Source organism: Phragmites australis, chromosome 5 (genome assembly GCF_958298935.1).
Source record: "Phragmites australis chromosome 5, lpPhrAust1.1, whole genome shotgun sequence".
Classification (NCBI taxonomy): domain Eukaryota; kingdom Viridiplantae; phylum Streptophyta; class Magnoliopsida; order Poales; family Poaceae; genus Phragmites; species Phragmites australis.
Window position 1 is genome coordinate 18,894,788 of NC_084925.1, and position 14,023 is coordinate 18,908,810.

At 38.9% G+C, this 14,023-nt stretch overlaps 1 protein-coding gene and 1 long non-coding RNA gene across 2 annotated transcripts; both read right to left on the reverse strand.

Annotated features, from left to right (window-relative positions):
* Positions 1-579: 579 nt before the first annotated feature.
* On the reverse strand, positions 580-3,529 carry LOC133918879 (uncharacterized). Its single transcript, XR_009909855.1, has 3 exons — positions 2,938-3,529; positions 2,381-2,468; positions 580-1,489 (listed from the first exon to the last, which is right to left on the reverse strand). It is a non-coding gene; the product is annotated as an uncharacterized LOC133918879 (long non-coding RNA).
* A 2,674-nt stretch (positions 3,530-6,203) lies between these two features.
* LOC133918880 (uncharacterized) lies at positions 6,204-12,077 on the reverse strand. The gene is made up of 5 exons (XM_062362979.1): positions 11,778-12,077; positions 10,756-11,073; positions 9,283-9,484; positions 7,242-7,470; positions 6,204-6,682 (listed from the first exon to the last, which is right to left on the reverse strand). The coding sequence occupies exons 1-5, from the start codon at positions 11,877-11,879 to the stop codon at positions 6,400-6,402; spliced, it is 1,134 nt and encodes a 377-aa protein (XP_062218963.1). The 5' UTR covers positions 11,880-12,077; the 3' UTR covers positions 6,204-6,399.
* Between the last annotated feature and the right edge of the window lie 1,946 nt (positions 12,078-14,023).

Here is a 14,023-nt window from a genome sequence, read left to right on the forward strand (position 1 = left end):
TGTAGGCTTCACGAGTCTCAGGACATCTCCTACACATATGGTCTACGCTTTTTCATGTGTGCCAACTACCAGTACGATAAGCCTCGATATGGACAGTATGAATACCCACCGATATAGCAACAGTCACTTACGTGGCACTTTCCATACGATTTCATACATTGTCTTACTAATCTCCCCTTCTTATTTCATTTATCTAGTCTCCTCCACCTATCTGTGACTTTATGGAATGGCTGGATATGGAGCAAAATGAGCATCATAACCGGTGTGTCGACATGAGCATGCGGTAGATGAGGAAAGCGTACGAACACCAAGAGTACAAGCAACAATAGGAGAAGCTATGGCTGTAGTGTCAGGAGAAGGAGCACATGAGGAAGGCAGTGGAGGAGCGCGCTGCGACTAAAGCTCACGAAGAAAAGAGGGAAAGGAAGCGAGAAATGGCTCGTCGCGCTAAGGCGAAGGGCCCTAATACTATCGAGCCAACGCATAAGAAAATATATGCCTACCCTAGCTCATCGATTCAGCAGTGCAGGTTGGAACAGATAATTCAGCGTCATCAATTCAAGTTCCAGCAAAACACAACTGCATAAAATGAGTATAATTCATCGAGGTTGACAGCAGAATCACTTGCCACCATGAGTGAAATACAATCAGGAACATATTCAGCCAACTTATGGTCGTGGCTGACTCCATCATAGATCCAATACTTGCTAATTCATGGGTTACAATGTTACAATCACGCTTACAACAAGAAAGATGAACACGAGTAAAACAAGCACGCAATGGCTTATTTGTTTCCTGAATAATATTCTCATATATTGATAGGTCATATGCATCTCTCTTTGGTGCTCGCTTCACCAGTAGAGCATCTATCTCAAAGATAATATTGCCTAAGATAAGCTCAATTGCAGATTTAATAACATGTATGCAGCTCTCCAATTTTGCATGCATGGCATCTTGCACATGGGGTAAATTCCCAGCACCAGCAAAAATGAATTTGTCCTCACAATTTCTGAAGTTGAAGCCCTAACCATCTGTTTTGTTTTGCTACAGGAACAACACATGGCGGTTGATCTTCACAAAAGGAACTCTTGGTTCCCCATTTGTACACAAGTATAACTGTTTGTTTCTCCATTGTTTGCACTCCCGTAATAGAGACTGCACAAAGTACTGGAATTTATCTTCTGACAGCCGACGACCTCAGAGTTAATGTACATTCCTAGTTGTCCACCATTGCCAAAGGAAAACACATATCAAATTAGATACATGTACATCTCAACAAATTCTTCTAACTGAAATTACAAAGGATGAATGCCAGCAATTAGTTTTAATTAGGAAGACATCAGATTATAAGAGGTTACAATAAGAAAATTATGGGGTTGTGTGGACATATGCATATGTGACATACTGAAAATTAGTTCCATATGAGGCTTACTGCTTTCCTCTTATATCGCACTATTTTGTTTTCCCCTCCATGTAAATAAATTCCAGGCTGCACAAATCAGACACAAATAGAAATTTCAAAACCAGAATAGTATCATGTGAGTTGTGCAAAAGTACTACAGATATGGCTAGAGATAGTGTGGTTAACATTCTTTCCCAGCACTCTGAGATTATATGCCTACATAGATGATGCACATGTAAACCTTTGTGCTTATAGTTCAATGTCCGTGCGTTACAATAGGAGTACAAAATTTGCAGCAAATAATGTAGTTGACTGAGTGAAACTAATATAAAATAATACCACACATACTTGTAACTTATCCATTCATACTTAGATTAAAAAAAAAGACAACAAAAATTTTAGTAACATTATTGGTGGAGCTAGCATAAACGATGAAATGCAACCAGATGAGTCGCCCATGCTCACCCTGTTCCCCGGTGTTGGTTCAGACGGGCCAGGCATACTCAATGGAGATAGCAGGAAAGGGGCACCATCAATTAACGATTAGATAGCAGTTAATGTACTTTCCCCCCTATGTATCAGGGCTCCGACCAAGCATCTCATATACGCTCACCTATCCAAATTTCAACGAATGGTGAACTTTACAAAGTAACTCCAAACAAAAACAAAGTAACTTGAACGGTTGAACTTTTTGCTCTATACTGAGGGAACACATCGATCTTAGGTACACAAACAATCAAGACTGAGCTCAAGCGTGCAGAAACTTCTCGCCTGATGTTATGTAGCAACGTACACAACATGGAGATTAGTGATCCTAGGCACAGACCTCTTCATAATTGAGTTTATATTGCACAGTTTCAATGAGTATGTAGAGAAAATAGCGGAAACTATAGACCGACGTGCTGAACATTGCAACACAAGGCAATTTCCTAAAAAATCTAGAATTTTAGTAGGGAGTGAAGGTCAAATGTCAATCACCTTTGCTTTTTCTTCTCTGGTTGCCATATTTTTAGGCAGAATCCACCAATTATCAACCCAGATTGCTGTTGCCAACCATGGTGGCAGCCTACATGTATAGGGGAAAGGTAAACAAACTTAAGCTGGTGAATTTACGGGAGGAGCATAGTTCAGTTATGTATAAAGAAATAGTGAATTCTCATATAAGCTAATATAATAACCAACAAAAAAGATTTAATAATTTGATAATCTGTCTGAATGTGAGATAATATAAATGAGCAGGGTACAATTGCTGGTGAGAAGGTACATGATGGCTACATGTGTTTTGAGAGAATAAACTCATATGTTCTGGAAGGAAGGTATCTGCTGATGGGTTCAAAACAGACAAGTTACCTATTGATATTCAAATATCATTAATTTATTCAGTAAAGATGAAATCCATAATTAATGAAATAAAACATGGAGAGATATTGAACGCCACCTCTTCTACAAAAACGAGAGCACATGCAATTTAATCGCAACGTAATCCGGAGAAATAAAGAGGAGCATAAACCAAATGTGTACAATGAGAGTATCACCTCAATTTTTATTAGCCATGGCCTCCTGTTTTTTATGCAAAGCAGGCAAAAACAATATTGAGTTGGCTTGTCCACCCAGGAAACCAGCTGATTTCATAGCAGCTGCAAGCTTCACAAGTTCACATAGGTTTGCACGTATTAGGTGTGCAAAACAAAGAATAATCACAAGCAAGACAACTTCTGCTAAGGTCTACACAGGTGGTCCTTCCTAATAAAGATAACCCTATTAGTATCTCTACTATCAGAACGATTATGCACATTGGTGCAATCATGTGCAGACTCACTTCCGGTGTGCCATGAGGTATCTACCGTAAAACAAATGGTGCAATCATGGTGCAGACTCACTTCCAGTGTGCCATGAGGTATCTACCGTGAAACAAATAAAAGTTAGAAATACTTAACTTGTTCCGCCATTCCAAGCATAAGAGAACTAAAGACATCTTTCTGCCAACAGAGATGTCTGCGTCGCATCACCATGGTTCTGACTTCTGAGTTCATGCTTTTTGAACAGCACCAAAGCTTTGACTAACACTTTTCACACAGCACATGGCCTGAATCATGTGAGAAACTTCTCTAGATATAAGGAGCACTACAGTAGCACTTACATGTATAAAAGCTTCACATGTCTCCTACTATATGTCTTAATGAAGTGAAGCTAATTTCTGAACAGACTGATGCTTATCAGGAACTAAATTACGAAATAACTCAGAAATATATTTTAGCAAATATGATTTTCTTTGCAAAAACAAAAATGTATCTCACATGGACAAATAACAGAACCTACAATAGAGGAATGATCTTTTTTACATTTGCGAAGGTAGTCGAGTATAAAAACCTTGGAAAACTTGAACCAGACAGAATTCCTAGAAGTTTTTGAAGGTAAAGCAAATACAAAACTGCATTTAGAGGTGGTCTGCACAATGCAATAAACAAATCCAAACCTGCTGGCCAACACACCTTAATGTAGTGCTTCACAGGTGTTTAACAACCCTAAACCATCAGAGCCTTTTAGGTTTCGAGTTTCGACCGAAAATGTGTACTACCAAGAAGAAACAGGGGAAACCATACCTGACACCACCAAGCAATTGCAGGCAGCCTGCACAAAACAGTAGATAGGTCTTTCATGTACATGTACCCAACTATATTAATCTGCTTTGAGCAAGAATGATGAATGTTGTGAATTACTTCAAACTAAGAGCAAACAGTCCACCAAATATACACAGGAAATTGAGTATAGGTACCAACGAAAGTTGACTTTTTTGGTTTTTGACTTACACTGACAAAAGGATGTCTTGACATCTCATTCTTCTACAATGTATTCCCATTATAAAACACTAAATAACAGTTTATACTGATAAGGGAAAAGGACCGTGTGTAAGAAAAGAGGTTCATGAGTAGTAATACAAAACCATGAGGACTGTAACTGCAGCTGATATGTGGGGTGCAGGTATACCATATGGAATACAAATGTGCATCTCATATTTGGAAGGTTCAGACAAATAAAATCTGTCACGTAGCAGTCTCGAAAACAAGATGTTTTTGGAGGAATTTCACAGAATTCTTAAGAGCTGCATATTGGAAACTTTTTTATATCTAATATGGCTTTTCCATTGACATCGAACAACAATTACAATGATCTCACACGTTAACTATAGAAACAACATGATATTAGTAACTATTAAATTTGGGAAACAAAGGAGAATCACATGCATAATGGAACCAACCTAAGGAACTTGTGCCAATGCGACAGCCATTCCCATAAATGACCTTTTCGCAGAATCACAGCAACTAAATATAACGATAAAATGTTAGAGCTCAAGCACTCCCTGTAAATCAAATTCAGCAAATAAAGGTGCAATCACATTACATATGAAGAGAGCATATAAGCAAAAGTAAAGCCTTCAATTCTATGAATGATATTGCGAGAAGCATATGTAAGATTTACCTCTGGAAGGATATATCATATATTCATAGTACTGATTTACGATATGGGGCTGACAGTTCCACCTGACATCCTCCTTTGTGCATGTTTAAACCTGGGTACTGGTTTACCAATACAGGGATTATATACCATATATCTAGCATGATTCCTTGGATCATCTAGTAAAGCAAAAATAGTAAACCGCATCATGTAGACTTTTTGAACTCATGAACTGGTTAGTCAACAGATAGGTGCAGTTGAAAACTGCCTTTCCATTTTTGTTTCAAAACCATCCTGCATAGGAGAAGTGTAAAATCTAGAAATATGAGTGCCTTTCTATTTTGAGACAAAAACAATAGTATTGACGAAGTCTCAAAATATTACCAACTGGAGCAGCAGGTGAGGTTATTGGTTGTGCATTCAAATTGATGGTGTGTGTCGTCCGAGTAGTTGCCCATGAGCTCCCTGAGCTTCTCCTTGATGCGGTCCCGCAGCAGGGCCACCCCATCACCAGTGAAGTTTGCCTTGAACTTCCTCTCGCCTTCGTCCATGAGGAACCCTAGCTAGATGACACCGCCACCCTCCCGTCCCAGCCGCGGTCCCCCTATGATTCAAGCGGCGACCCTGGCCACTCCTACAGCAGTGCATGGGGTAATGGGCGGATCGGCAGATGCGGCGTGGAGGGAATGAGGGTGGCCGCGACAGGGAGGGGAGGGGCAGAGGGCGGCACCCGATCGAGCGAGAATGATCCAGATATGGCGGAGGCGGTGCGGGGGGGTCCAGATTTGGAGCAGCTCCGCGCATCCACGTACAACTCCGGTAGGGGAGGAGGCGGTGAGAGGGGCAAGACATAGAGGCGCGATGTTGGCGCAAGATGGGGTGCGGTCAACTGGGGCCTTGAAGCGGATGGTGCTCGATGCGGTCGGCTGGGGCCTCGAAGCGGATGGTGCTCGATGGGCCTTGTGCCACGTCGATTGGGAAGGCGAGGAGCTGGCTACACCACGCAAGGGAGGTGAGGAGGTAGCTGCACTGAGAAGGGGAGGGGGAGGAGAACGGAGCGAACGAATGATGATACTTCGTGCAGGTGAGATAGCGCGATCGGACAGATGATGAGTGTCGGTTCGACCGGCTGTGCCTGACAAAAGGTGGATTAAAGACTTTTTAAGTAGGAGAGATTTCATGGAAGCAGTTTAGATTGGCATTCTTTGAAGCGTGACTTTTGTGAGTGCATTCTCGTGAATCTGTGTTGTTCATTAACTGAGGGAGTGAAGGGTCACGTTGACGAACGTAGATTCATCAAGGTCGAGCATGAACGAACAAAAAACTGGAAGAGCTGGTGCAAGCATTCGAAAATATTTTGCGTCTACGAGAAAACATTCTTCGAGAACCTTAGAATACAGCCATTGCTGGCAATATATGAATGAAACATGGTCAAAACATGGGCACTCTGATTTGTTGTCAGTAACATATCTATATAATTTCTGCAGATGAACAGCAACAAAGAGTACCCAGAGTACTACAAGGTAAAACTAGAATTTATTTTAAGCTTTGCTTGGTCTTGTTCTCATATCATCAGCATACTCACTATCTTGGGTTTCATCTGAGTTAACCTGAGTATCCCCATCTGCATCCATGTCTGGGTCTGCTTCTGCACCTTTGCCTTCGGAAGAGTGAGGGGCAGCATGACTACTCCCAGCCCCACTGGTGTAATTGCTGGTTTCCATCGAATTAGCCCCCGTGTGTTTTTCGATCATTCCAGAAATAGCCAACTTCGGAGACCACTCAAGAACATCATCAATTATATTAGAAACCTTCTTTTGGTACCTAAGAACAAGAAAAATGACAAGGTTAGTAAAGTGATTCAGAACATGCAATTGAACTTCATTGTGTTGAGTATCAGAGTTACATTTGCTGACCAATATACTACAAAATCATTCTAACGCATGTCTATGATGTTCATGCAAGATGTGCTGAAAAAATTTATGATTTGCCACTCAAAACTTTGGCCCCTTCGATTATAATGCCACCCAAGTCAATGACATATGAGACCGTCGAGTCTATGACTGTGGACCAGAGTGGCAAATAAGCGAAGCCCATTTTTAGCGGTGGCAAATCATCAATTGGCCCATCATCATTAAGGTGGACATAGGATGAACCTGCCAGTAATATCAATTTAACTAGAACTAGCAATTCGGTGTTGTAAACAATGACAAGTGAACCAAAGGTGGCTCCTCGGATTGAAAACTAGAACTCTAAATAGGTAACACTGAAAAAAATACGATGAACTAAAATTTCTTCCACGACAGGTATATCTGTACATAACTCAATATGGCTCTTAGGTCACACCATGAAAGAAGAAAATATTTTGCAGATAACAAATTACCTGGCTCTAGCTGCTTCATCTGGAGCATGGTGCCTGAGCAGCAATATCACCAATACAGCAAAAACAGCATAGAGAAGTCTTGATGTCCACTTTGGCCGCTCTCCTTCATCCTTTTCAGGCCAAAACCGAATGAGTTCTCTAAATGTTGTCTCCTCTGCATTTATATTGGGGAAGAACCACACACGTTTCCCAAGAAGAACCCACAGGATGCCAAAGATAGCAGCTCTTACTGCAATTCCATTGGAAATATAAGACAAATAGATGATTGGAGACAAAACAATAAATGAAATGCTAAGCAAAACAAGAGAGATGAACCCATCACAACGAAAAGAACATAGCTGTTTGGAATTTAACTGTATTGTCAAGTTAGAGCATTTAAGAACGTAAGAAATTCAAGTAGTATGCGATTAATGACAACTGCAGGTTACTCACATCACATGCAACCCAAAACAGTACAACCTCAGCCAATACAGCAGAAACAAGCAGAAGTAGCAAGAGCAACAATACAAGAAAAGGTCAACTGGTCAAATTAAAGAGCGATAAGATGTCTGCATAATTATATCACTGACAATCCATTGCTCAGTGCTCTCTGCCAGGATAAAGAAAATCAGCAAGTTGCACCAAAGACACTAAATATGAAGAATTTCAAACTTGAATCTTTATTGATGTACAATAAGAGAACCAAACTAAGAATTTCAGAATAGCACAACACTCAACCAGAGTTTGCCAAAAAATAAAAATGGCTACCCAGTTATTGATCAGCTTAAGTTCATGTCATTTGGGTAAATACCCTACATCTGGTGCAAAATGAAATGAAACCAGAATGGTAAACACTTACAGAACATGGGTAAGTATCAGGTGAAAATAACAAGTTTGTGCAAATTCCATTTTCACCACGTCTAAATGTTTTCAAAAATTCTGAAAAAATCACTAGATATAGGAGTAGACATGATCTATGTCTACCAAATCTCAGGGCCAAACTCAACTTATTTTGCTATATGAAACAGACAAATACTTAATAAATAGTGAAATTGTCACTGTTCACTAAGAGTTTGTCTTTTTTTATCTTTCTAATTAAGTTGCCTTTGGTCATGAAATTTGGTGGTGATATAGAACAAGTCTACCCCTATATCTAGTGAATTTTTCAGAATTTCTGGAAACTTTTAGACCTAGTGGAAGTGGAATTTGCACCAAATTGACGTTTTTGCCTAACACTTACCCTCAGAACATAGGCACAAGATTCTATCATGAGATTCTCTTGGCAGATAGTTTCTTGCAAGAACAACCTATTTTTATCATGGGCAATAGATTTCCTAAAAAACAATGGCATATCACAGGAAAGTCTAGTGGTGATTTAGTACACACTAAATTTTCTTCCCCAGGTTTCAGAATATAGCAATCCAAACCAATCATAAATTGTATGAGTTCCAAGCAATTCTTCTGTGATACCCCATAGCTGCTAATTGTAGTAGCAAATAAAAATTCTCACCTACAAGTACTTCGAGTTTAGTCCAAACAGAACCATGGTGCCATTACGAAGGGGAAGTTTATTGTAGCATTTCAGTTTAACAATAGAACAGTGAGACATGCATGCTACTAGTGACTTAGTGTAGCTATTTATAGTTCTAGAATACACAAATACAGCAATACCTGCTCACAACACTTATGTAGGTCAACGCTGCAGTGCCACTATTTACATTCTTGCAAGTAGCATGAACCAAACATAATATACTAGCTAGCGACACAACTTATATAGCAAGAGCTTGCATTTACGGAACTTCTAAATAATGGAATATTTTTCATAGGTAACATGTTAAGTAATTAGAAATATATGCAACTGCAAGGGCATCAATATATAATATAAAGTTCCACTAAAGAGAGTCCAATGCAACTTCTGATATATGTTGTATTATAAACTACAGGCAAACAAGCGCCATTCATTAATCGAAGATGTGTAATGACTAAAGTGTAATGTTGGAAGTGTGCACGCACAAACACACACACACACACAGAGAGAGAGAGAGAGAGAGAGAGATCTTACGCAAAAGAAGGGAGACGATGAAAAGTAGAGCTCCAGCACATGAGTACAGTACCACAATCTTGCATTGGTACGGGTAAACTGGAAATAAGCAGACTGCCAATGCAAAAAGAGGCCAAACAAATGAAAGAATTGTCTGCCACAAGGTCCGCCTTTTGAGAAACATCCAAGCAAAAAAGCCATCATTCTCAGTGAATGCTTGTTCCTGAAAATACAAATCAAACTCAATTTAACAAAAGGACAGCACTAGGACGAAAATAACACTATAAAAAACAACACATTTCATAGTAGTCACTTATTGCATTGCATAGCCATACAAAAGGGAGAAATGTACTTGCTATGTATGCATAATCCAATTTATCACATTGATAAACTAATATACACAGCATAAGGTTCAAAAACATGCAGTGAAGCAGATGGCCCCTTTTAATTGGCGACTATCAAATAGATCACAAAATATTGTGAGATTTAGATTAATTAAATTCAGTACAAGTTTAATACACATTGGAGCTCTAACAATGTTTCAGCTTGACATCAATTCATAGACACCAATAGTAACTACATCATTAACTGACTCCTTATTTAACTCGATTCATTTCGATATGAGGAGAATAATGGAACCTGATATAATAAATTAGGATAGCCAACATTACACAACAAAATAGAACAAAAAGTTTTTTTCTTGCAGTGATGGTTTTACTAAATCAAAAGTATGATTCTTTAGTTATCCAGATTTGAAGTTACAAGAATTTTGACCCATTCCAAGTATTTCTTATTGTCGAGCCATAGTAACTGTGCACGTTAAGAAACTAGAAGAATTATGGAAAACATACGATAAAAGTTGCTTTTTTACACTTGTTAAGACTTGTATGGTTTTCACCTTTTACAATCATTATCATATTTCAAAGTAATTGTAGCAAGCAGATGATATCACGATAATCAATTAGGGCAGAACAAGAGTAACCATTCCGATGATCATAAGGAAACCTCCATTTGGCATCAAGAAAGCAATGTAAATTATGCAACAATCATGTAGAGTTACTGAAACTGTGGATAAGAATTAGATAGACTTACAGAACATCATGTCACTAGTCACTAGTATATCACCCACACTTTGCAGATTCTTCAAAGGATGTCTAATCATCTATCAATAATTCTAAACTATTTATAACTGCTACGGTTCCATAGAGATGCTTCCTTGCAAACATACACGGATTCATAAACATGCACCACTTTCTAATCAAAGTGCCACTGAAGTATCTAAGATCTGATTATTAATATACTAATGGAGTTTGATCTGATGATTATAGTTTAGAGGTCACTAGGCATCATACAGATGCTGCATTAGGGGTTGATTTGAGAGTAATGAATGATAAGAAACACAGTATTAACAAGTAATCTTAACCAACATAATCAGATAAGATATATCTCTGTTACACTATACAATGTATTTCATAAGTAGCATATAACACTTACATGATGTATCTCCAAATGAGCAGGCCATGACGATAGTTTTTTCTTGCCAGGCCTGACAGTTTTCATAACTCGGTCACACCTTATCACAAGGTTCTTGGTCAGCAAAGTGTTAATAATGTCCTCCACTTCTAAATCTTTATCTGGCCCTAATATTTCCCTGACTTCTTGATGATTTTTGACGAAGGTAGAGAAATCTTTTCCACGAAAATACTCCACACGAGTTTCTTGCATAATTGCCCATCTTGATTCTAGTTGCTTGTTATCCCTAACCTTCTCAGCAAACAATTGATAAACATCTTTCTTCGGAGCTGACTTCTCCTATATGATACAATAGAATCACGATTAGAGAAGAACACGTCTAAAATGAGTAAGTTTCTAAAATTCATCCAGTATTGCATACAATGTAATATAAGTCAAAGAAACCTACTCTCAAGCAGTTTAGTTCGCCCTCAAGTTGGAGATGGAAATTGACTTCAAGGCTATGGGCGAGCAAAATACTATCCTAAATAATGATACAGCCAAATCGAGACCTAGAGAATGCCTCAAGAAACTGCGAGTCAGAATCAACAATAAAACTGGAGGGCCGCTTGTACCATTTCGAAATTTCGCCACATGAGTAACCACGGAACACCAACTTTTTTCTGCGAATCGCAACTCGAACCAGAACAAAAACCCTTGTAACCCACAATTCCTCGGAGCCCTCACGCCGAGGAATTAAACGAAATCTACTAACCATCATTTCATCCGCAGAACACTAGACAGACCATATGCTTTTTCAGATCTACTAAAATCTGGCACTAGAAAAAATTTACCAACACCCAACCAACAATTGGAAAAACCTCATGAAATTTCGCAAAACCGCCGCGCATGATTCGAGCCCTCAGGAGTAATCATGAGACGAATTTAACTACCGCGCCCCGAAAACACAACAAAATGTGCAGGACAACAGCATCTGAACCAATTCTAAGCCCCCTACGTATGAGTAAGCAACGAGAGAAGCGGGGCGGAGGGATCGAGCTGACCTGGGGAGCGGCGCGGGAGGAGCGGGAGACGGGGCCGGCCTTCTTCCCCTTGTCCTTATCCGCAGACTTGGCCGCCGTCGCCTTGGCTCCCTTCCCCGCCATCTCCTCGAAGGGCGGTGGAACCCTACCCCAACCGAGGGCGCCGAATCAACGCCGGATCGGAGCGCGAATCGGGCGGATCTCACGGCCGATTCGACAAATTTTGGGGGAATTGGGGATTTGGGCTCGGAACCCTTCACTTCACAGTTTCCCGGTTCCCTCAGTTCTCAGGTGAAACGAAGCAAGCTAGAAGCTCCTCTTTTTCCGTTTAGGAGGGTTTTGTGAATGTAAAAAAAAAGGTTTGCTAATCTAAAAATAGTCAATATATCAACGGGTTTAGAAATTTAGCATTTGTATTCAACATCTCATTCGTCAAAAATTCGATTTTGGTACGTGAGACATTAAAAAAGATAGTCCCGACCGTTTTCAGCACATGAGATATCAAATACGGCACTGTACATCGTATTCGGCACCTAAGTTGCCGAAAACAGTTTGTATCATAGTGCACAGTATCGTATTCGGCATCTCAATGTTGAAAATGGCATGTTCTTGTCGCGTCTTGCGTCGTCACCGCTCCCACGTGCTAATCTAAAAATAGACAATATATCAGTGTGTTTACAAATTTAGAATTTATATTCAGCGCCTTGTTCACCAAAAACTCAATTTCGGCACACAAAGCACCGAAAAAGGGTGCTCCCCACCATTTTCAACACATGAGGTGCCGAATACAGTATTGTACACCATATTTGACACCTGAATTGCCAAAAATGACCTGTATTATGATGCACAATACAGTATTCGGCACCTTAGTGTCAAAAACGGCATATTCTTGTCGCGTCTTGCATCTTGTCACCACTCCCGTGTGCTGCTATGTTGTCGTGTTTGCGTCTTGTCACTGCACCTACGTGCTGCCACTCCCACACGTTGTTGTCCCCGCGCCTTTGTAGCCCACGCGGTGTTGTCGTGTTTGGCTATATAATGACAGCAGGCTTCAATTGAGAGCAGCAGCGCAAGAAGAGAGGAGAGGAGGAGTAGCGCGAGGCGAGAAGGAGCAGCACTACAAGTTATAGTAAGTACTTAGATTATATATTTAATTAATACTTAGATTAATAATAGTAATTATAGTAAGTATATTGTTTAATTCATTTAATTATATTTTTTAATTATATTAATTTGAGAAATTAGAGTACTTAGATTATTTGTTTAGTTTATTATATAAATTAGAGTATTTACGTAATTTAATCAGAGTTATTAGAGTTATATGATTAATCGAATTAATTAATTTTATTCAATTAATTCAATTAATTTAATTAATTCAATTAGTTTGATTAATTAGCTTAACCACTTAGGTTTAGTGGAACCGTGGAAGATAGTGTGTAGCAGCAATAAAGATGCATGGTTGTGGGCCCCACATGGCCATGGACACCTCCCCTCGTGGTGGCACTTTGTGCAAGTAGTGGTATAGAGTGCATGTATATTTTTTATAGGTGTAAGTAGGGTGTTGATGTAATGAGAGAAAAGAGAAGAAAAAATAAAAGAAAGGAAAAGAAAAAAAGAAATAAATTTTAGAAAGATTAAAAAAACTTGAGGTGGACAGAAAGATTTGATTGAAATAAATTATCAAATTGAAAATTTGCAAAGTGAATTCTAGCAAAAAAAAAAGCATTAATACTTATTAAATATTTAATCACAATAGTTGTATATTCATACTTAGGTAATGTTTATTAAATATTTTAATTCAATCTGAAATATTAATAATTTCATTTGAATTCAATATTGATGATTTAATTAGCATCGTTAATTTACTAACATGTAAATAATTAGTTGTGTATCGTACATATATTTAAGTAGTTATTTTATTATATGTACGTTTATTTAGCAGATACGGTATGGCTTTTCATATTTATTATGGAGAATGTCTCGTAATTTTGTACGGGAGGCTCGTAACAATTCAGAACTGTCAAAATATAGAGAGTCTGATTGAGCTACCTATTAACCTAAACGGCCTAAAACACATATTATGAGCATTTTGCGTGTGAATCATCAGTCTCGTATTGTTGTGCTGGAGGGTGTGCGGTCATGGTTTGTTCCAAACAGCTCGATCGTTGTTCATAAGTTGTTCAAGATGAGAATGAACAACACATAAGCTTTGTACTCATGCAAAACATTGGAAGAAAACATTAAAGTGGGGGTATACGTAAACAAAA